The 24,610-nt window shown below is 39.9% G+C and overlaps 2 protein-coding genes across 9 annotated transcripts in view; one reads left to right on the forward strand and one right to left on the reverse strand.

The window, feature by feature from the left end:
• Abcg3l3 (ATP-binding cassette, subfamily G (WHITE), member 3-like 3) overlaps positions 1-8,676 on the forward strand; it is a 54,169-nt gene extending 45,493 nt beyond the window's left edge. For 2 of the 5 annotated variants that reach the window (XM_087582820.1, XM_087582821.1), the window contains one exon: positions 571-2,263. In XM_087582820.1, coding sequence (XP_087438946.1) covers positions 571-724 — 154 coding nt within the window. In that variant the 3' untranslated portion in view covers positions 725-2,263. 5 annotated transcript variants of the gene reach the window in all.
• The window catches only part of Zfp658l1 (zinc finger protein 658-like 1), a 70,938-nt gene that overhangs the window by 22,046 nt on the left and 24,282 nt on the right, over positions 1-24,610 (reverse strand). Inside the window, exon 5 of one of the 4 annotated variants that reach the window (XM_087582107.1) lies at positions 9,601-9,879. The gene's annotated coding sequence lies outside the window, so the exon portion shown is untranslated. 4 annotated transcript variants of the gene reach the window in all.

A 24,610-nucleotide genomic window follows, 5' to 3' on the forward strand; every position in this document is an offset into this window, starting at 1 on the left:
GTTACTTCAGTCTCAGTACAGGAACAGACAGAAATTCACTGACTCCTGCCTGCAACTTCTGTTCTCCTCTGGTCCCAGGTCTAGAATTCCATGCTTCTGTTCTTGTGCATGACTGTCTACTGGGTCAGCAAAGTCCTTGGAATGTCCGTGTCATTAGAAAGCTGGGTTTTCTACTTCAGGAGGATTAATACTTGATCCAGGCATTTGCCCATTGTAGAGAGCAGTATTGTAGATTTACAAATGAATGAACTCTACAGAGTTGGATCACAGTGTGACTGAAAAGCCCCTAAACTTATTAGGCCTACTTCCTCTATGCTTTCAAGTATTTGTGGCAGCTACATCACTATGAATGTTAGCTACAGTACCTGATTCAAGTACTTTCGATTGATTGGTGAACCATATAAAAAGTTGCAAGCATATCATGCCTACCATCCATTAAATACAAAGGACCATTATTAATGGTGTGTTAAAAACTATGAATTTTACAGGGAAGGTACAGTGAATAACTGTTAATAAACAATGAATAACAGAATAAACTTTGACATTACTTTCATGTGTGTTGAATTACAGATGCACTGGTGAAGAATTCTTGCAAAACCTAGACATTGATTCCTCATCCTGGGGCTTCTGGGAGAATCACCTGGCTTTAACCTGTATAATGATTATCCTCTTAATGATTTCTTATGTACGATTGCTACCTCTTAAGAAAAGGATACATTGTTAAGCTACCCTTTTTTAATTTTCTATATTTAAATTTCCATTTGTTTTCAAGTGTCCTGACATTGGAAAGAAACTTTTCTTTGTGCTGTAAATCCAACAAACAAACCCGCAGCTGACAGGGTTTTAGGTCCTATTGTGGGGACTTTTTACAGTTGTTTAAAGAGATGTAATTTCAAACTACCTTCTGAATGTTTGTAAGTGTATTCATGGACAAATGCTACATCCAGCATGACCCACAGAGGATCTCTCTGCTGTGAACTGTGGTGAATGCAGAGACTCATGGCTGCTTACAGTACAGGGCTAAAGGACACTCGAGTACTTATCTCCAACAGGACACCTATAGCATGCCCTCTCCATCTCAGACCATTGTGGACTAAGAGTACAAAGAGTGCAGGAGCCAAAAGATGAGAGGAGGGAATGGAAATGCAATATTGTGGCCAAGCTTCTTAATAGATCTTACACTTCAGTAAGAACTAGGGTCCTGGACTGGAGAGATGGCTCAGCAGTTAAGAGCACTGACTGCTCTTCCAGAGGTCCTGAGTTCAATTCCCAGCAACCACATGGTGGCTCACAACTGTCTGTAGTGACATCTGATGCCCTCTTCCAGTGCTATTTGGAAATAGCAACAGTGTACTCATACATTAAATAAATTAAAAAACAAAAACAAAAAACAAAAAACTAGGGTCCTTGATTTCCTTATCTAGATTCTTGATTGACTTGTCCAGTGAATTTTCTAAGTTTCCCAGTTTGCGCATTTGTTGATCACGTAACATTCGTAACATAAGTGCACACTGACAATGGTGGGCTTACACCCTCTTCGTTTATATTTTTCCTTTTATCCAAATATTATACGAGGTTAGTTGGAGCTTGGAAGTTTCCAACTCCTAAATTTATATTTTCTTTGCTGCCTATGCTGTGAGAGCACACAACCTGTACACAGCCCAGCCCCTTTTGATTACTGGCTATCATCAAAAATAAAAGCCAAATTGCCCAGGAGCGTGTTAGCATTAAGCTCTGTGCAGCTGCGCTGGCATCTATAGTCTCTTAGAGACTGCAAGATATCTGCCCAAATCCTTCTGGCTTTTAGAGTCTCTGTTGAGAAGTTGGGTGTAATTCGGATAGGTCTGCCTTTATATGTTACTCAGCCTTTCCCCCTTGCAGCTTTTAATACTTTTAATTTAATATTTTCCCTTTGTTAACCATAGTTAAGTGTTTCAATTATTATTTGGTGGGAGAATTTTCTTTTCTGGCTGAATTTATTTCACGTTCTGACTTTTTATATTTATAGGCATTTCTTTGTGTAAGTTACAGAAATTTTCTTCTATGATATTGTTGAAAGTATTTTTAGACCTTTGAGCTGGAAATCTTCCTCTTCTATTCATATTGCTCTTAGATTTCACGTTTTCACAGAACACCAGATTTCCTGGATGTTTTGTGTCAAGAACGTTTTGCATTGAACATTTGCTTTGACAGATGCACAAATATAGAATTGTAAATTTTTTCAATAAAAATTGCAAAAATAAAGAGCGTATAGAGTAATAAAGAATTTTCTATTTGTTTTCTATTATACCCTAAATCAGCACTGAATATATTTTTAAAAAATCACAAAATAATAACAACCTAAATTATAAGTAAAAGAGTCAGAGCCACGAACTACTTCAGACACACTTCCTCATCCTTCCTCTTTCTGTAATTTACTTTCATAACTTTGTCATTCAGTCTTATTCCATAAAAGGAAAGTACTCATTAGTAATACTAGTGTTTTTAAACATCTTAAACACTGATGTACAATGTAACAAAATATCCACTTTGGCTCTTGGTACAGACTCAGTGTCCTCCCAGTTCTTCCTGTTGGCCCCTTTCAGTAGTTGCTTCTAGCCCATTCCCAGTCCTTTGTGACTTTGCTGACCACTGAATCTCTCTCTAGCAGGGACCACAGCTGCCACAGTAGCCTAGCACTCAGCTAGGAGACCTTCATCCTCCTTTCTCCCCTCCACTCTGGTCTCTCTAGGCTTACCCTTAGCTCTGCTGCTGCCTGCTTGTATGAGCCACCCCACCCCGAGCCTATCATACACCCACTAGGGACTCAGGCTTTTGACAGTGATACAGAGATCTCCTAACTCACTCCCACGACCTACAATAGTTTCTTCTAGCCAAGATCGAGTCCTCTTTGAGTATCTGTAGAGCTAAGGAGAACAGCTCTCTACCAGGGTCCTCACAGCCCTCACACTATGTTGAAACTTAAAGATCAAACAGATGCCACACTTGGCCGAAAGGAGAGTAGGCAGTACGAACAACATAAACAATCAATCAAGCAGCAACAACAACAACAACAAAACCACAAAAAAAGAACCCCCACATAACAGAGTGAAGACCAGAACTATACATTAAGATATGCATTAAATAGCATAATGTTAGATTCTTAGACCCTAATACAGAAAATATGAACAGTAGAGACAATATGCCTCTTCCAGAATTCAGCAACATATCAAAAACATGAAAAATTATCTATTGGAAGATTCAATCTTAATAGCCTTGGGTATAGATCCAAATAGTCGACATATAGAGACAATTACACTTCCATATTCATGTTCCCTACTGCTCTTTATACCCAGAAATTGGAAACAGTCTCAGTGTCCATCAACTGATAGAGAGATACTGAAATTGTGGTACATTGACACAATGGAACATTATTTAACTATCAAGACAAAATGAATCACGAAATATTCAGATAAATCAATACTCTAGAAGCAATCACGGTGAATGAGTCAACCTAGACACCCAAAGACAAAGACTGCACATTTTCTCTTATATGTGGATGTTAGTTTTAACAATTTGGTCATATGTGCTTCAGTTGAATAGCAACAGAGGTTAGGCAACGAGTAAAGGAGCAGGTAGAATGATAGGATCTTCAAGGAAGGAAAAGAAAGAGCATACTCTTACAAAGGGATAAATGGGAGCTGGAGAGATGGTTCAATGGAGCTGGAGAGATGGCTCAGTGGTTAAGAGCACTGACTGCTCTTCCAGAGGTCCTGAGTTCAAATCCCAGCAGTCACATGGTGGCTCACAACCATCTGTAATGAGATCTGATGCCCTCTTCTGGTGTGTCTGAAGACAACTACTTGTATACTTTTATATAATGAATAAATAAAATCTTTAAAAGAGAGATAAATAGAAATCTAAGATAGAATTAAGTGAGAAGTCAAGGTAGAGGATGTATGGTCAGTAGGAAATTCTTGTCCCAGAAAGTGGCACTCTTAGGGAGTATGGCATTGTTGGAGGATGTGTGGCCATGTTAAAGAAAGTGTGTTATCCTGGGATGGACTTTAAGACCCTTGTCCTAGCTGGCTGGAAGCCATTCTTCTTCTATTTGCCTTTGGAACAAGAATGCAAACTCTCAGCTCATCCTGCACCATGTTGCCATGCTCCTGCACTGATGACAGTGGACTCAACCCCTGAACCTATAATCCAGATCCAATTAAATGTTGTACTTGCCTTGGTCATTTTGTCTGATCGCAGCAGTAAAATACTAAGACCAGAAGCAATAATTAAATGCATACACACACACACACACATACACACACACACACACACACACACACACACACCAAAACATAAAAACAAAAACAAAGTAAAACAATCAACCACAAAAACAAATAAAATCCAAAACCAAAAACCACAAAAGTCCATTTGAAAAGACATAGTCAAAGTCACTACCATAGTATCACCTTACATTTTATACATATGTGAAAGGAGTTCAAATAGAGGCACCATGTAATGGAGGAGGCAATGATGCAATAAAACATCTTATGTTAGTTACCAAGTAAGATGTCTGTCACCTTGAGTGCTAGGAATGGATGACATCATGTAGAGTCATTTGTCAAAGGGGATTCTACGGATTCCCACAAGCATCACAGACTATTGCCAGGGTTATCGGTCACTGTCCATCACTTGATAGTAGGATCGTGTTGCTGAAGCCCTCATTGACTTATGTCATTGAACACAAATGCATTAAGCTGGTACCCAACTGAGAGCTTCACTGCTATTGCAAGCACTGATGGTTGCTGGAAGGTACTTTGCATGCTACTGGAGCAGAAGAATCTTCACCAGTATTGCCTGTCTACAAACTCTGTGACCCACAGCTAAAATATTCCTGCAAGATATACTGGTGCAATAGAGGCACAAATGTTATAAGAAAAACCAACTGCTGTAATAAGAATAGGTTTAAGGTTCTCTGCCTGAAATCAAGCATATATCTCATATGGTTAAACCTGAAACTAGTAGGTCCTTGGCCTAGTGGCAAACATATTACTAGTAATTGGTAAGGAACCAACAATACAATGATTTCTAATGGCATATTGTTACCCCTGTAGACCAGAAATTGTTCAACCCTTGTCAGAGAAGCTTCTTCTTGTGGTACATGAGAATTTACAATGGGATCTAAATTTGGAAAATGTGTAGAGAGTGAGACTATTGGAAGCTTGAAGCACTCTGCCTGCCTGACAAGGGAAATCGTCATCAAATCCCTCCCCTTGAGGCTCAGGTTTCCATGTAGAAGAGGGAGCAGAGGGGAAGTAAGAACCAGAGTTGGTAGAAGACACCAAGGAAACAGCTTCTATCAGGAACAATAGGACTAATATGTATATGACCTTACAGAGGCTGGGGTAGCACAAAAGACCTGCCCAGGTCAAGCCAGGAAAAATCCCAGCACTGAACAGGGAGAGTGGACAGAAAATCCCTCCCTACCAATTGTAATTGTATCGCTGGGAAAAGTAAAATCAGTTTTTGCCAGTAAAGCGTCAGTGGGAACATCAGCAAAATTCCAGGGCAGGTCCGTGCACAGGATTCATACCAGTCATGTGGTTTTTGTGCAGTTTTTGTTTCGTTTTTTTTTTTCTTTATTTTTTGAAGGGGGAGATACCTCTGAGTTAGGTATGTAAGTGCATAAGTGGGAAGGATAGAGGAGAATTTGCAGAAAAGAAAAAATATGACCAAAATATATTGTATGGAAATTTGTTTAAGTAAAACAAAATTTTAAACAGAGTGTGGTGAATTACCTTAAAAGAAGATACATTGTAAACACCATTCTAGGTCAGGGAGTAGATTATGACCAACACATGAAAGGCTTCATGCCCCTCTCTCATCAAGACTTCCTCTGTTTCCACAGGTATTACAGAAATTATACTGTATATGCCTCCCTGTCTAACAGAAGAGCAATGCTACGGCTAAGTTTCGTCTTGAACTGTTCATAGGCATGTATTCCAGTTTTCCATCCACTTCTTAGTCAGTTTTTCTTTCAGAAAGATTCATTTATTTATTTATTTTATGTATGTGAGTACTCTGTCACTGTCTTCAGACACACCAGAAGAGGGCATCGGATCTCATTACAGATGGTTGTGAGCCACCATGTGGTTGCTGGGAATTGAACTCAGGACCTCTGGAAGAACAATCAGTGCTCCTAACTGCCTAGCCATCTCTACAGCCCATGAATGGGATCAGTTGCCCCCTTCTGGTACGGTTGAAGACAACTATAGTGTCCTCATATTAAAAACAAAACAAAACAATACAAAACAAAAACAAAAGCAAACAAAAAACAAAAACAAAAACAAAAAACAAAAAACTGCTGTCTTAACTGTGAACTTTAAGGAAGAGATATTTCCCCTTATCATTACAACTCACTCTATGTCCTGAGTATTTTGTGAATATCAAAGTACGTTAGTTCAGGTTTTTATATTGATAAAATATCATGACCAAAAATATGTTGGGGAAGAGAGGACTTGTTTCATCCTCAAGCTTATCGTCTGTCATCCAGGGAAGTCAGGGCAGGGATTCAAGTCAGAATCCTGGTCGTAGTACTTGATAAGGAAGCCATGGAGTTCCGTTTACTGGCTTACTCTTTGTGGGTTATTTATCATGCCTTGCTCAGCCTGCGATCTTATAGCACCCAGGACCACCATCCCTGGGGAAAAGGCCTGTAGTCCCAGCACTCAAGTGGTAGCAAGAGCTCTTTGAATGTAGTTAGGCCTCCAATTTTCATTGTATTTTAAATACATAATTTTTTTCAAATGAATTTGAGATAGGCAGCACAGTTTTTAATTCTGGAAGAGATGGTGAAATCGCTGGTTACATCTTTGTACTGACTTTTTAGTCTATTAATGTATTTTTGTAAAGTATGAGGTCATCACCTTAGGTTATGACAAGTAAACAAATACTAAACATTATATATTATTATACATAACATTTAATTATATACTATATTACATACATTGTATTATTATAACTCAGTTGCACTCTACCTTATTATTTGAGTTAGGATCTGTCGTTAAGCCTGGGGCTTTCTGATCAGCTAGATTGGATGCCCAGTGAGCTCCATGAATACTCTGGTTGTCCTCCCCCATTTTGGACATGTGTCAGCATGCTGGTTTTTATGTGCATGCTGGGGATCTGGCCTCAAGCCCCCATGCTGTGCAGTAGGCTGTTAGGCAACTGAGCTGTCTTTGCAGCTACTGTTTTTTGTATTTTAAACTGTGCAGATCAATGACATTAAATGTGTTCCCAAGCTGTACAGCAATATCACTCTAGTGCATAACTAAAGTTTTCCAGAATCCTAATGAGGCTGAGAATATTTAAACTACTTTGGTTCCCAACACGGTACACTCATGTTGCACCTATCCAGGAGCTCTAGATTCACGAATGAAACACACACACACACACACACACACACACACACACACGCACGCACGCACACACGACAGTTAATTTTGATCAGCCTTGACTAGGTCAAAGGCTGGTATTCTTAATCCTCCCTGGGGGTAGCATACATTTCCCTTAGTACTCCTGGCTTAATAACTTCTATATCCACACTTCATCCCTGTTACCCCAGACACAAACAGGGGTGTGGCTTCTATGGACACTTACTCTTATTCTCATATGTTGGCTGGGACCATAGGTCTCATCTCTCATTCTCCCATCATGGTAATATGCCTGTTCTTCTTGTCTTCCTCCCTTGCCTGGAAATACTAAAAGACCCTCCTGTAGGATGATGTCATACAGATGGAATCAGGTACAAGATAGAAAAAGGCTTGTCATTGGACGAGAAGGAAGGATGGGCGGGGGAAAAAAGTTTGAAGGAAGAGGAGGAAACTGGAATGGGAGACAGAAGAAGCCACGGCGAGAACATGGAGGCTGATGTTAAGATTCTGCTCTGTGTATTTACAGGTTGTTATGAATATCCTTAAAGGATGGATGTGGACAGGGCTTTGTATGTTTAGGTGGGCAATTATATCTTATCAACTGGATCAGAAGTTATTGTGTTGTGTGTTTTTTCATGTGGTGATTTAAGTTTAAGAGAGTGTGTGGCAACTAGAGACACTAAGCCACCACGGAATTGGGATGTGTGTTTCTGGCAAGATAACTACCAGATATCTTGGAACACTGTGGTGCCGGATCTAGTAGTGGATAAAAGACAGCCTTTTTTATAATTTTACAGCAACACCCTCCTCTATCACCCTGCCCAGCTATTGGCCATTGACTCTTTATTGACTATTAGGAGCGATGCCCTTGAAGCCCTCCATCGTTGATGTTATTATTATGGTTAGAATTAAGTATGACTAGGCTCATGGAAAATCCCCAGCCAGCTGCAGAAGACTAATACAAATTTGGTGGTCAAAATGAATAATAATATAATAAAGTTCTCTTGCTAAGAAATACATCTGACGTCAAGATACCCAATGTGATGATCTGTAACCTTTCTGAAAAACCAACATCCTGCTGACTAATAGATATGACAAACCTGTGAACTTTCTAACATCCTCTCAACATCAGCCAATTCCCTGACCACACGTATACTGTGTCCTTGGCCTGCATAAATGTTTCTTACTTCCCCCCTCCCTCTGTTACCCATGTTATGGTATAAATTCAGCCTTGGGGAAAAATAAAATTGTCGCCTTGATCAGACTCTTGGTGTCCTTCTTCACATTCCTTGTCCCCCATTCTCTTCCAGGTACACCCGGACCCCGTCGCTTACAATTGACCATTCAAAAACCAATTTGGGGGGTTGGGGATTTAGCTCAGTGGTAGAGCGCTTGCCTAGCAAGCGCAAGGCCCTGGGTTTGGTCCTCAGCTCTGGGGAAAAAAATCAGTTCCAAAAGCCAATTTGGGACATGGACCTTTAGCATTTGTACTTGCAGATTCCTGATTAGAATCAATTCACAACATCCTACAGAAAATTTTATTTTCTTAATCAGTTTCTCTCTCTTCTCCTTGCCCAAGACTCTGGTATTCTTGACTCCACTCCGTCCATGAATGATGACTCTAAATGTATAAGTAAAATAATACTTTCTGTCCCTTTATATCAACCTCATTCACTGGTATAATGTTGTCAAAGGTCTTGTCATAACATACGTGTACAATACTCTAAGTCTTTTTACGGTGAAATAATATCCCATTGTATGTTGACACCACATTGTATTGTCCATTCATCCTTTCCTTTCTAATAGATTTCCAAATTTATCCATCTTAATAAAATCATGACATAGCTGTTCACAATAAGAATTCAGTGTGTCACAGAACTCTTGGGTTTCTCAACAGGGGAAAATCACCCAATGTTGACATTTGACATCTAGCTGCCATATGTGAACCCAGACCTGTATGCACACAGGCACACATGCACATGAACTGGTATGTATAGCGCGCACACACACACACACACACACACACACACACACACACACTCACACACCACTGCATACCTATGCGCACATACAACAGATAAAATGGGGAAAGTGGTAAATTTTGTGTTATATATAAGTATATCACAAGGAACGAGGTGTAGGAATTACACCTTGCCTTTATCTTTGAGCTCCATTGCCAGACCAGGAATATCTGCGTTTTTTTTATTTTTTTTTATTTTTTCTTTTTCTTTTTTTTTTTTTGTTTTTTATGCAGAAAACATGCCCATATCATGATGAGAGCTGCTCGCACAGATAATGCTACAGCAACAGACTGTAGAGAAAAGGCACTGTCTATTATTATTGACATTTTACATGGCCATTAGAACACAAAAATAGATGTCTGAGAAAAGTTGGTGCAGGTATCCAGCTCACAAGAGACAAAAACTGAGGGGTCTGCTCCATAGGATTCAGCATGTGAAGCTTTGCTCTATGAAGAGAAAGACAAAGATTCTGTGGCAGTGAATGAACACACTTCCTACCTGTTTCACAAACAAAACTAAGAAGGTGAAAATAGTCAGGTGAACACAGAAAGAAGGGGAATAGTAAAACCAAAGGGATGAGTTTCTAGAGTACCACATGTAATAGAACCAAAGTACTCGGAGACTGAGAAGCCTTATAGAACTTGGCAAAGAAGCCATCCATTCCTAATGGCCCTGCAGGAGTCAGGTAAGAAAAACTGTAGAATCAACTGCAGGATTCATGAGATCCAGTTGTTAAAGTCCTCCCAGCCTGGGCCTGTGGCTCAGTGTCAGAACTGAAGAGATTTAGGGCTTCCCACATCACTGCCCACAGCCCAGGAAAATGTGTAGGGTAGAGCCTGAGGGACACTACAGAGTCTATTTAGTAAGTTTCAAGTCTCTGGGTGGCAGAACATGGATGCACTTATTACACCTACACATCAAGGTGTCTACTGAGGCTTTCTGGGTTTCTGCTATGCAGGTTTCCATCTCAATAAGGTATATGATAAAGGAATTTTAAAAAGTCCTACATTGGGCTGGAGAGATGGCTCAGTGGTTAAGAGCACTGACCGCTCTTCCAAAGGTCCTGAGTTCAAATCCCAGCAACCCCATGGTGGCTCACAACCATCTGTAATGAGATCTGATGCCCTCTTCTGGTGTGTCTGAAGATAGTACAGTGTACTCATGTACCTAAAATAAATAAATCTTTAAAAAAAAAAAAGTCCTACGTTTAGCTAATCTGCTTGTGGCTGTATAGTTATTGTTACACTTTTATTACTGATTGCCCAGATTAACTAGTAATCCCTAATTAATATTTCCCACACTGTATAACTCTCTCAGGGTATGGCATAGTCTAGCCTAGAAGTAGATAACATGGTGCCACATACTCCAATGTGCTGTTTTCTTGTTTTTCCAGTTAGGTTGACAAATCTTCTCTGAAACTTGACACAGGAATGTGATGGTTAACTCTTGACAATCACAGGAGCTGGCTTTCTGATCCTGCTGAGGATGTCCTAGGGCTCCGCCTCATGCTCTGGGCATGTAGACTCTCCAGTGATCAGTAAGACAGGGCCGTGGTTCTGTGCCTGCTCTAATACAGTGCATATGGCCTGTTTCTGCCCCTCCCCCCATCCTCCCATGGGTCCCAGCATTTCAGCCCCTTCCCACCACAGCTGTCCCAGCAGGGCTGTATAATCTAAGTTGAGCTACAGGGGAAAACACAAGGTCCCAGCATCCAGAGAGCCTTGGAGACACAGGGACACTCATCTGACCAGTAGGCCAGTCAGAGTGGTTGGGTGAGCTCAGTAAGGGGCCAGGTGAAAATTGTCTGCAATTTACCTGATCCCAGTATGAAGCCACAAAAACAAAACAAAACCAACCAACCAAACAAACAAACAAACAAAAAACCCTGTTCCCTAAAGGCTTTATTTAATTGGTAATATTCTGGGGACCCTTCCACATGTGGGATAGATTTTATACTCCATTTCAGGTTTAGTACTATGCCGTGAAATTTATCCACCTGGGTCCCGATGGGAATGAGAGGGATGCCTACTGAGTGCTGTGACGGGAGCACAAACAAGAAGGGAAGTCATGATTTGGTGAGCACTGGGTCACTGCCCACAAAGGAGTGCAGCAGGAAGGTAATCAGAGCTGAGCTGGAGTGGTAGGTCTTCCCAAGGGCTGGCTGAGAAGACAATGTGTAAATTCTTGGAGTACATGAACAATTGTTACAGAAATATGCAGATCTATAAAAATTACAGATCTCAGCAGCTAGTGTTGCACATAATGACAAGATCATGTTTTATCTCCTTGATGCCATTTCCCCAGCAGGGAATGTCCTGCTCTTCCTGAAAGTCACTATAGCTATGATTTGTTCCAATTTTATCTACCTTTTAAAGAAGTGAGTTGTTAGCAACAGTTTTTAAATTTCACTTTCTCAGAGCATCACAGTTCTGATCAACTATTTGTTCCTATTCTGCAGTGTCTCTGAAGAATTAATAATTTTATTCCTTTTTCTCGAGTGTTTTGATTATTTTTTTTCTCTTTAGAGGGATTTCTTCTCTAGCTTAGTCTCACCACTTACTATGTAATTTCTTAGAACACCTATTCCTGCTTCTGCTGTCCACTGCCTAAAGAGAATCTTGCAAATCCTTTCAGAGTGAGCACTGACTAGTCAAGGACAAATGAAGGCAGACAGGGACAGAGAGAGAGAGAGAGAGAGGAGAATTGAGTTGACTGATCAACACTGAGGTTGGCGTAGTCACAACAAAGAAGGGGAGGAGAGGAAACAAGTAGAAAGCTGTCTTGCTTTGACTGTAGTTTCCATTATCAGTAGGAACAAATGTTGTCAATGTTAAATGATCAATAAATGTCCAAACTAGAAAACTTAGGGGTTCAGAGAACAAAGCAATCAAGTATCTAGTTAAGGAGAGGAATTAATTTTTAGAAACCAAATTTCTATATTTACACAAGCTCAACCAACAGAGGTCTTGACAAGTTGGCATGGCTGTGTCTAATAGGAATGCTGTTATTCCAATTTTAGAGAGCACCGCCAGGGAGAGAAGGCGTGAGTAACACCTGTTTTGCTTTAGTACATATGTCAAATGTGTAGAGTTTTGTCTATAAAGCCTATTTCACCATTTTAAAATAATTCTTGAAATTATAATTAAACCATTTAAGCTTCCTTCCTTTTGCTAAATCTCAAACCCTGGGATAAATGGTTAAAGTGCCCATGTAACAGACCGCAGCAGGCCTGGCTCTCAGGTTCTCCCACAATCCCTACCTGTTACAGTCTATGACTGGCAAAGCCATCCCGGATTCCACGTGTCGGGCTTCACTTCTTCCGGCTGCTTTTCCTTATGTAATCCACCCAAATTTGTCACCTGTTTGTTTGTTTGTTTTTCTCTCTATCATTTACCCACATCATTTCTTGTTCTGGTTTCCACTCTTTTCAATCCATCTTCACATGGCTCGAGTTCATATGTACTCTGGACTCTCTCAGATGTCCCTGGTTCTAACTCCTGTCCCCTTTATCCACAATAAACTTTCTACTCCACCTTTTTTAAGGAGTGCCCATGTCCCGCCTTTTTTATTTCTTTTTACATTCATCTCCCATTAACCACTCTTTGCTTTCACATTTATGGCCACTTCTTGCTTGAACTGTTGCTAATTTTTGAATTTGACTGAAGTTTGGGTATAGGACATCCCAAGATATGAGGTAGAGATGCTGCACTGCACATTGAGTGCGGAATGAAATGTGGATGCAAAAATCCCCGTGCCTTGCATGATGGACAGTTGTTGGAAAGTGGAAGATGGTGAAAATAAAACTTCACCAGACAAGGGCTGTGTTTGCCTCTAGTCTGGAAGGGCAGATCAGGGAAGGCCTGTCTGCCTCACTTGAGATGTATTCCTCCAGAAGTTAGGAGCACCCGTGGGACGTAGCTTGCAGGCTCCCTCTTGGATTTTTCCTCTGATGCAATTCTAGGATGGTGTGAGGGAGGCCTTAAGCCGTGCGTGTGGGTGGAGGGATGTGTGAAGAAACAGGAAGGACAGGATGGCTAAGGCGTCAGAGTCCAATCTGCTGGAATTGGGGTGTACTGTTCAACAAACAGCCTGGGGTTCTGTTGGTACATATGATAACCTGGGCAGAGGCCCTTGGTCTTTGAGCCTCACTCACTTTGAAACTGTGTGGAGGGGGACACTCTATAGCTCTGGGCACAGGAAGCTGTGCTGCTTATAATATCCCTGTGCATTGTGCGGAACAGGCATTACTTCTGATGAGCAGTGGGAAGACAGATTTGAAAATTGAAGATCTGGTTTCTAGTAGCTCCTAATATTGCATTCCATGTTCAGGGTTGTGTGATAAATTTTACTAGGAATTTGGAAACTGTTAGACAAAAAAAAAAAGGTGATGGGGACCATCCTTCAGCAACATTTGATTAGAATCCTTTTCCATTTCCACTGATACCAGCCACAATCACATGTGGAATTAAATTTCAGGGCTCAAAGGGTGTTTTGAGTTTCAGAGGCTTTTTTCGAGTGTTCGTGGTGCTCGGCAGGAAGCAGACATTAAAATGTTCTTCAACACTGTTTTGCGTTCGGGCTTCTGACGGGTTGTGACTTCCTAAAATCTCAAAGAGGCATGAGGGGGTGTAGAGCCATAACCACCATTCTGATCACCTCCATGCAGAGACATCTGTAGAGCCTGGGGCCTCTCAATTTGGAAGAAATATCAGGAATAGATTGACATGGAGAAATATAACATTTAAAAGTCACTTTGAGTTATTCGCAGAAGTTCTGAAGATTAGGTATTATTAGTTTCTATATACATGGGCTCATAGGTAACATTGTTCAAGTTAATGTTTAAAGGACTATACCCTTCTAAAGGATCCCTACAATCAGTGCCCTATTGTTCATGAAGCAGCATACAATAAGAGCTAAACATGTTAGGCTGACCCTCCCATCTGATTTAAATCTCTAACAGCACTGCCACTTGTCGCAGGGATGTAAGAGTTTCAGCCATTTGTCTCCATTACAGGTTGACATAGAAAATGAGCGGAGAAGGGTACAAAGTGTAACTAAAGCATTAACTTTCAAAGGGTTGTTATAATGGTCATTTGTTGGTGTATGGAGAAGACAACATAAATATAAAACTTTTTCGACCCAGAGTTGTCAGGTTGATGAGGATCAAATAGCCATTACAGTATGCTGCAAATTTCAGAAGGTTGTTTTATTAGGATGCAAATAGAACTTTCTGCCCATGATTCAGAGTGCATGAAAAATTGAAATGGGGTTAAGAAACATACTGAATTGTTTTTGTTTGGATTTAAATAATTACAGTGAATGATCATTGAGCAAAAATGTGATAGCTTTACACAAGGGATTCATTTCTTTCTCTTCTTCTAGTAAAAAAATCATACCCAAATTGCAACACTTTCATATTTATATATGTTTCTATACACCTTGCTGAGAGTAAAACATCTGATTTCAGAGATCTACACAGAGCTTAGGAACAGACTTGGCATGAACTCTCCTGTGATGGTCATCCTCTTCAGAAACAGCATGAGAACTGTCTCTGTCAAAATCATGCTTTGCTTGTCTTCACCATTTTGCTTTTCTTTCTTCATTATTTTCCCCCTTTCTTTGCACTTTCATTCAAGACATATTAAGTTAAATTTCCATTGAAACTAGATTCTTGTCTTATATAATATATCAGGACCACTCCTCCTTCCATTCCTTCTTGTTAACTCTCCTCCTCTCATATCTTCCTTTCCCAAAGGTCCCCACCCCATCTGTTTTATCTTTAGAAGACAGCAGATTTCAGAGACGATAGCCAAGTAGAGCAAAGCAAATAGAAAAGACATGTTGAAAGTCCCCAATATGAAGCTGTACAGGGCAAGCCAATAGGAAGAAAAGAGCATCAAGATCTGATCAAGCAAAGGAATCAGAGCCATACTTCCTCCCAGTGTTAGGGTTACCACAAAACACCAAGCTAATCACCATAGCACATAAGTTGAAATCATGGCTGAGACCCATGCAAACCCCTTTTTGCCATCTAAGTCTCTGGGAGGTTCCTGAAAGACCAAGGCAGTGTAAGGATTGGTTTCCCACAAATGTCTAGCTCCTCAGGTTACACCAAATATTAGCTGGCCATTCAAAAATTTCCTTATCGCCTTGGCTCAGCACATTTTATAGGCAGAGAGTAGGTGGAGGACGTTATAGTTGTAGTGTGTCCATGATAATCTTTCTGTGGCCCATGAACTACCTTCTCTCCACATAGAGACTAGAACATAGGGGTGAAGGCTCCAAGCCTGCACCCCCTTGATTTTCACATTTAGTGAGCTGTGTGGAAGTTCTTCAAAACAATGTCATCCTGTGGTCAGGTTTCAGAGAGCAAACTATTTTCCTAGAATCAGGATGGGTAGTTTAGAGACCTCCTTGGCTCACACCACAGTGAACTATACACCTGTTCCCAACACTGAAAACTTGCTATTTATAAGGATGGCCATTTCAGACTCTATCCTCCATTAATATCAGTGCTCCCTAGAGTCACACTCAGAATTCCATGAGAGTTGCCAGTGCCTTAAGTTTTTTTTTTTACTAATCTGCAAATGCCTTCTAATTCCATCCCTAATCCCTGTATCTTCTTCTCATCTTAAATCACCCTCTCCAAATGATCCCTAACACTTTCCATTTAGCTCAGTCTACCCTTAGACTCTATTCTATTTGCTCTTTTCATAAAGATGGATGTGTCCTCACTATATGCCTTCTCCTTACATAACCTCTCTGGGTCTGTGAATGATAGCTTGATTAAAGTTTACTTAAGAGCTAATATCCACTTATTAGGGAATATATAACATTTCCATCATTTTCTGTCTGAGTTACTTCATTTAGAATAATTTTACTCTAGTCACAATCATCAGACTGTTGTCATGTATTCATTTCATGTTGTCATATTTTTAGCAGCTAACTGATACTCCATTGGGTAAATGAACCACATTTTGTTTATTCATTTTTTTGCAGGTATGGGACATTTAAGTTTTTCTTAGCTTCTCGCTAGTACAAAGAAAGATGCAGTGAACCTAGCCAGCCTGCTCAGAGGCAAAAGCCTCCATATTCTGAGGCTAGAATATGCCGTCCCTGGGCTGGTAGACTCTGGTTCTATAAGAAAGCATGCTGAGCAAGCCAGGCAAAACAAGCCAGTAAGTAACACCCCTCCATGGCCTCTGCATCAGCTCCTGCCTCCAAGTTCCAGTCCTGACTTCTTTTGGTGATGAACAACCATGTGGAAGTGTAAGCTGAATAAACTCTTTCCTCCTCAACTTGCTTCTTGGTCATGATGTCTGTGCAGGAGTAGAGACCCTGACTGAGACAAGTGGAAAGCAGTCTGCATTCTTGGTGTCGTTTACTTCATTTTCAGTTAACATACTATGCTACAGGATGAAAATAACATAGTCATTTTTGCCCACCATTCTTATCATTTAAGCATGTTTCTGTATGATATTGAGTTAAAATGCCCTTAAATATGTCTGCTTCTACACTGTGACCATGTTCAGACAAGGACCAGTAGCAAGCAACCCTTTATGTGAACACAACCAGAATCCGTATTCAAAATCTCAGGGCTTCCTTAATTTAATAAAATCATTGTTTGGAAATGAGTCTGAAGCAGTCTTGCCTGCCAACATAAAAAAGAAATCTTCCTCAGCTCTTCTTTCTTGCCTGTTGTAATTGTTATTCTTGAGAGCCAAGTTGACTACCTATGGCATTAACAAAAGCCAGAGAGTTGAGTACTGAGGGGGTTTTAGTTTCAGTATAGCTTATGAAGTGGGAAACCCTTCTATATTCTGAAGCTTTTGACAGTTTAAGATCCACCTCAGTTAGATACTTTTCCTCTGTCTATGTAGTGCTGGGATCAAGTCCATGGTCAATCTAACCAGCTCGCTCTTGCTTTTTTTTTTTAATTTACCTTTACTTTTAAAAAAAAAATTATTCACTTTTCATTCCGCTTACACCCCCACCCACCACCCTCTCCCACAATCTTTCCCCCATTCCCTCCTGTCCCCTTCTCCTCTGAGTAGGAAGCCACTTCCTGGGTATTACCCCAATCCTGGCACATCAATTCTATGCTAGGGTAAGCAATTCCTCTGGCACTAAGGCCAGACAAGGCAGACAAGCTATATATAGGCAACAGCTTTTGGCATAGCCCCTGTTTCAGTTATTTGGGACCCAACGAAGGCCCAGCTGCATATCTACTACATATGAGCAGGGAGTCATAGGTCCAGCCCATGGATATTCCTTGGTTTTGTTTAAAACTCTGAGAACCCCAAGTGTCCAGGTTGGTTGATTCTCTTGGTCTTCCCCTGAGAGGCCCACGATGCTTCCTTCTATTCTTTCATAAAAGTCCTCAAGCTCTATCAACTGTTTGGCTGTGTGTGTCTGGATCTGAATCAGGTGTTGCATGGAACCTCTCAGAGCACGACATGGTCCTGTCTGCAAGCATAACAGATGATCATTAATAATATTAGGGATTGGTGCTTGCCCATGGGATGCTTCTCAAATTGGGCTGGTTATTGGTTGGCCATTCCCTGAGTCTCACCTCCATGCCCCATGCATGCATTTGTTGTAGACAGGATATATCTGGGGTTGACATTATTGGTGGTGGGTTGGTCTCTCTATTGCACCACTAGGGTTCCCGCCTGGCTACAGAAGATATCTTATTCGGGTTCAATATCCCCAGTGTAGTGAGTCACAGCTAAGTTCACCCATATTGGTTCTTGATAACCTCGATTGCCCTAGGCTTCTGTCTCTTTCTGGAGATGTTCCCCATCTCCTCACCCCTCTCTGTTGTAGATTTCTAGTCATTTTCTGGCCATCTAGCCATTTCTCCTGTTCTTCTCCACACTTGATCCTTCCTGAATCACCCATTCTCCTTCCCGTCTCCTCTCCATTCTAAGTCCTCACCTCCACCCGCCTGTTATGACTGTTCTATTCCCTCCTTTCAGTGAGATCCAGGCATCCTGGCTTGGTTAGCTTCTTTGGGTTTCTGGAGTATAACATGCTACCTGAATTACATAGCTAGTATTTCCTGATAAGCGAGTACATACCATGCATGTCCTATGGGGATTGGGTTACCTCACTTAGGATTATATTCTCAAGTTCCATCATTGGCCTGGAATATTCATGATGTCTTTGTTTTTAATAGCTGAATAGTATTCCATTGTGTAGATGGACCACATTTTCTTTATCTATTCTCTAGTCAAGGGACATCTAGGTTTTTCCCAGTTGCTAGGTTTTAGGAATAAAGCTGCTAGGAACATAGTTCAGCAAATCTGTGATAAAATCCAACACCCCGTCATGTTCAAGGTATTTGACAATTTTGAGATAAAGGGCATATTCCTAAACATAACCAAAGAAGGATGAAGCAATCCAATAGACAAGATCAAGCTAAATGGAGAGAACTGTAACACATGTTCACTGTAACCTGGACAAAACCAGGTGGCTTTCTCTTTCTCTATCTATTCAGTATAGGACTCAAATTTCTAGCCAGAGCAATAAAAAAGCTAAAGGAGATCAAGGGGTGACAAATTAAACAGGAAGAAGTCGAAGTATAACTGTTTGCCAAGGGTGTGATAGTATATGAGAGTGACACCAAAAATTCTATCAGAGAATTCCTGCAGCTGATACACAGTGTCAGCAATGTGGCTGAATGCAAAATTAAATACAAAAAATAACAAAACAGTTGCCCTCTTTATAGAAATGATAACTGGGCTGAGGAAGTAACAATGGAAACAACAATAGCCTTTACAATAGCCACTAATAATATAAAATATCTTGCTGTAACTAACCACTCAACTGAAAGACCTGTAGGACAAGTACATTATATCCCTGAAGACAGAAATTAAATAAGATTTCAAAAGATGGAAAGGTCTTCCATGATCATGAATAGATAGATTTCATACTAAAATTGGCCATATTACAAAAGCTCATTGCTTTTGTAGCTACCAATTATTTATACAACATCTATGATGTACCCTTTGTATTGTTGATCTATTTCCTTGTCTCTTTATGTCTGTTGATTGACATTTTTCTTGCAAGGGTATATATAATTCAAAAGGTGAAGAAATGAGAGATTTGAACAGTATTATTCAGTTTTCTTTTACAATGACTTTGTGATTACAACTTCTGTGTCAGTAAATAAGTGTGGGAAACACCAGAATAATGTGTATGTATTGTCAAATACATGTTTAATATATGAGCACCATGATTTCCTTTGTACACATGAATGTGATATTGGAGAAGGCAGTTACATATGATGATGTACATTTGAACTTCACTCGGGATGAATGGGCTTTGCTGGATCCTTCCCAGAAGAGTCTCTACAAAGATGTGATGCTGGAACCTCACTGCTATAGGTAAGGCTGTTACTGTTGTTTCCATTTTTAAATACGGGGCAACTGATTTTGTTGGTTGCTTGCTTCATTGCTTTTTTGTTGTTGTTGTTGATATGGATGCTCTTTTATAATTTCAATTGAGAAGGAGGGAGAATGAGGTGAATTAATCAGGCATGTTTCTCAGGTTCACTTAAGACAGTACCTTAAAATTTTCATAAATTCCAGTAATACCATTCATTTTTCTAGTACTATGTTTTAGGCTATTACCTGGAAGACGAAGTATTGCAGAAAATTGTCAAAATTCTAAAAGACATGGAAGGTAATTTTTATGTGCATGTTGATCTAAATATCCCTCTCTAGAAATCTTAATGTTTTCTTGAAGTTTAGTTAAAAGCATCAGCATGAATCAGAAGAGCTATAAGGATATTGGGTATTAAATTCTTACAAACGCATGTGCTTCTGTGCCAGGTATTTGATTAGTGTTTGCAAGGCATTCCTTTCAGATGGAAACAATGCCTTAACAGGTAGTACTATTTCAGAGTACTGAAGTACTAAAGCCAAAGTAGCACCACTTGGTAGAACTGCCAGTCTTTTTTCTTATAACACACACACACACACACGTATATTTGGAACATGTGAAGTGTATATATCCAAAACCATCTAATAAGCAAACAGTGCATAGTAAAGCACTCATAGACTTGTAATAAGTTGGTTAACCTTAGTTCAAGAGAGTTAAGAAAGAAAGTTGTAGATAAAAGTTAATCAATATACCACATGTCTATGATGAACAAAATGTCAAACTATGGGAATGCAATGTGGATATATTTTACTTTTTGTTCTTCCTTTCACAGGTGTATTATAAGGGATTGATATCTCTATATCTATTTTTGTCAAGGTAAATCGATCTCGTTAACTCATCTGTCAACAATCTATGTATCTATCTACTATTTATGTGTATATATCCATCTATATATCATTTATCATCGATATACATATCTATGTATCTATCTATGTATCTATCTATGTATTTATCTACTCTATCTATCTATTCTATATGAAGGATACAAAATTCTATGCCTAAGGAATATTGACAGAAACACTGCACCTCTCTCTGTCCCTGTACAATTAGAAGATATGCTTTCCCTACATCATGTAGATTTGTTGAACATAATACCATTTTTCAGTTAATTGATTTTCCAATTCACAGACTCACACTGCAGAAAATAACTGTGAGTATTAGTGATGCAGAAATTTTCTGTGCGACTGGTTCATGTTACAAATGTTGAACTGTCGAAACTATGGGAAAAGGTACTGCAATCCTGTGGTAAAGCTCTGAGTTCTTTTAGTCTTGTGAAACACATGAAAAACCCCACATAGGAAAAGAATGCTATAAGTCTGAGCCATGTAATCAATGCTGTTGCCATCCCAGATAAGATGTAAAGTGAACCATAAGGAGGGAGAACACTATGGATACAAAGAAAGTAATAAACTGTTATTATATCTGATTCCCCTTTACATGTGGAAAATACTGTAAAATAAATAGATATCCATAAAACTGTTCATTAGTATACTAAACAGAGTTTTCTTCTATGATTTTATTGGTGTTACCTGTGGTCCCGCTGCTAAACTTGGTCCTGGGAGTCTGCTTTTGAGCTCTCTGTGAGGGAGGCAACCAGGAGGGCCTGCGCTGCCTTTTCCAGGGGCCCCCGTGCACCAGGGTCCCAGATGGCGTTAGGTGTTTTCTTCTGGAGTCAGAATTGTGGGCAGAGTGTAGTCTCTTCTGGCTTCCTAGGTGTGTCTGCCCCTCTGAAGGTTTAGCTCTCCCTCCCATGGGATTTGGGTGCAGAGAACTGTTAACCCTTTCCCTTCAGGTCTGGGCGGTGTCTGGACTGCGGGGGATCTGTCGTTCAAGTGCCCCTATCTTCCGGTTCCCAGAGGCCCTATACAGTTTCCTCTGGGCAGGGGTGGGCAGTATTGGCGGTCTCTCCCGCTCTGCAATCTCAGGAGTGCCCACCTGTCCGGGCAGTGAGCTCTCTCTCCCATGGGGTTTGGGAGCAGGGAGCTGTGGGCCGAGATCCAAATACTACTACGAAAGCCTATATTCAACCAAACTGGAAAATCTGGAGGAAATGGACGATTTTCTAGACAAATACCAGGTACCAAAGTTAAATCAGGAACAGATAAACCATCTAAACAACCCTATAACTCTTAAAGAAATAGAAGCAGTTATTAAAAATCTCCCAACCAAAAAAAAGCCCAGGACCAGATGGGTTCAGTGCAGAATTCTATCAGACCTTCATAGAAGACCTCATAGCAATACTGCCCAAACTATTTCACAAATAGAAACAGACAGAGCACTACCAAATTCCTTCCATGAAGCCATAATTATGCTTATATCTAAACCACGCAAAGATCCAACAAAGAAAGAGAACTTCAGACCAATTTCCTTTACGAATATTGATGCAAAAATACTCAATAAAATTCTTGCAAACTGAATCCAGGGACACATTAAAACCATCGTCCATCACGATCAAGTACGCTTCATCCCAGAGATGCATGGAGCAGGATGATTCAGATCCAGGTGGACTAAGTCAATTTTTATCTTGTCTACATGGGTGGTTTACATCTTTATGAATTAGCAGTGAAACTATTGTGTGCATGTATTGTGGATTGAAAATGTAACATTTAGGGGCTGGGGATTTAGCTCAGTGGTAGAGCGCTTACCTAGGAAGCGCAAGGCCCTGGGTTCGGTCCCCAGCTCCGAAAAAAAAAAAAAAAAAAACCAAAAAAAAAAAAAAAAAAAAAAAGAAAATGTAACATTTAAATAAGACTGATAAATTACAAGATTCTAGAACTTTGATTTTACCAGGCTACAGGGGATGTGAACAAAGTTCCCAGTAGGCAGAGAGACAGCCTAGAGAGGGCAGCTATAGAATACCTGGAGCTAGCATGGCATGGTGCCATGCTAGAATGGCCATTGCAACTGATGTGTGTGTGTCAGGCATGGTAACAACCTGCCAAGGGGACAGTGTGAGAAAGCGTCTGGCAGAGAAAAAGCCTGAATGTGTGGCTCACGTGCCGGTAGCTGCCAAAATTTTTTTTATTTTTTACCGCAACACTCTTCAAACCATTCCATAAAATAGAAACAGAAGGAACACTATCTAATTTGTTCTACAAAGTCACAATTATGCTCATACCTAAACCACACGAAGACCCAACAAAGAAGTACTTCAGACCAATTTCCACTATAGATGCAAAAATACTCAATAAAATTCTCACAAACCAAATCCAAGAACACATCAAGATGATCATCCATCATGATCAAGTAGGCTTCATCACAGGGATGCAGGGATGGTTCAATATATGGAAATCCATCAATGTAATCCACCATAGAAACAAACTCAAAGAAAGAACCACATGATCTTCTCATTAGATGCTGAGAAAGCATTTGATAAAATTTAACATGCCTTCATGGTAAAAATCCTGGGAAAATCAGGTATTCAAGGTCATACCTAAACATAGTAAAAGCAATATACAGCAAACCAGTAGCCAACATCAAACTAAATGAGATAAACTTGAAGCAATTCAAGTAAAATCAGGGACTAGACAAGGCTGCCCATTCTCTCCCTACTTATTCAATATAGTAGTTGAAGTCCTAGCCAGAACAATTAGACAACAAAAGGAGGTCAAAGGGATACAAATTGGAAAGAAGTCAAAATATCACTATTTACAGATGATATGATAGTATACGTAGGGACCCCCAAAATTCCATCAGAGGACTCCTAAACCTGATGAACAACTTCAGCAAAGTGGCTGGATATAAAATTAACTCAAATCAATAACCTTTCTCTATCCTCACAGGATAAAGAGGCTGAGATAGAAATGAGAAAAATGGTACCCTTCACAATTGTCACAAATAAAATAAAATACCTTGGTGTGACTCTAACCAAGCAAGTGAAAAATCTGTATGACAAGACCTTCAAGTGTCTGAAGAAAGAAATTGAAGATCTCAGAAGATGGAAAAATCTCCCATTGTCAGTAATTGGCAGATTTAATATAGTAAAAAAATGCCCAACTTGCTTTAAGCAATCTACAGATTCAATGTAATCCACATCAAAATTCCAAATCAATCTTTCATAGAACTAGAAAGAGCAATTTGCATATTCATTTGGATTAACCAAACCCCAGGATAGCAAAACTATCCTCAACAATAAAATAGATTCTGGGCAAGTCATCATCCCTGACCTAAATCTGTATTACAGAGCAATAATGATAAAAACTGTGTGGTATTGGTACAGAGACAGGCAGGTAGATCAATGGAATAGAATTGAAGACCCAGAAATAAAACCACACACTTACATACAATTGATCTTTGACAAAGAAATAAAAAATATACAATGGAAAAAAGAAAGCATCTTCAATAAATGGTGCTGGTCTAACAGGATGTCTGTTATAGATTTTCTATATATAGAAAAATGAAAGTGGACTCCTATTTGTCACCATGTACAAGCACAAAGCTGAAGTCCAAGCGGATCAAGGACCTCAACATAAAACCAGATACACTGAATCTAATAGAAGGGAAAGAGCCTTGAACTCATTGGCACAGGCAGAACTACCCTAAACAGAATTCCATGCTCTAAGATCAAGAATTGATAAATGGGACCTCATGAAACTGGAAAGCTTCTGTAAGGCAAAGAACATAGTCAATAAGATGAATCGGCATCCTACAGATTGGGAAAAAAACTTCACTAACCCATATCTGATAGAGGGCTAATATCCAAAATATACAAAGAACCCGAGAAGCTTGTCA

The sequence above is a fragment of the Rattus norvegicus genome, chromosome 14 (assembly GCF_021556685.1).
Source record: "Rattus norvegicus strain SHRSP/BbbUtx chromosome 14, alternate assembly SHRSP_T2T, whole genome shotgun sequence".
Taxonomy (NCBI): domain Eukaryota; kingdom Metazoa; phylum Chordata; class Mammalia; order Rodentia; family Muridae; genus Rattus; species Rattus norvegicus.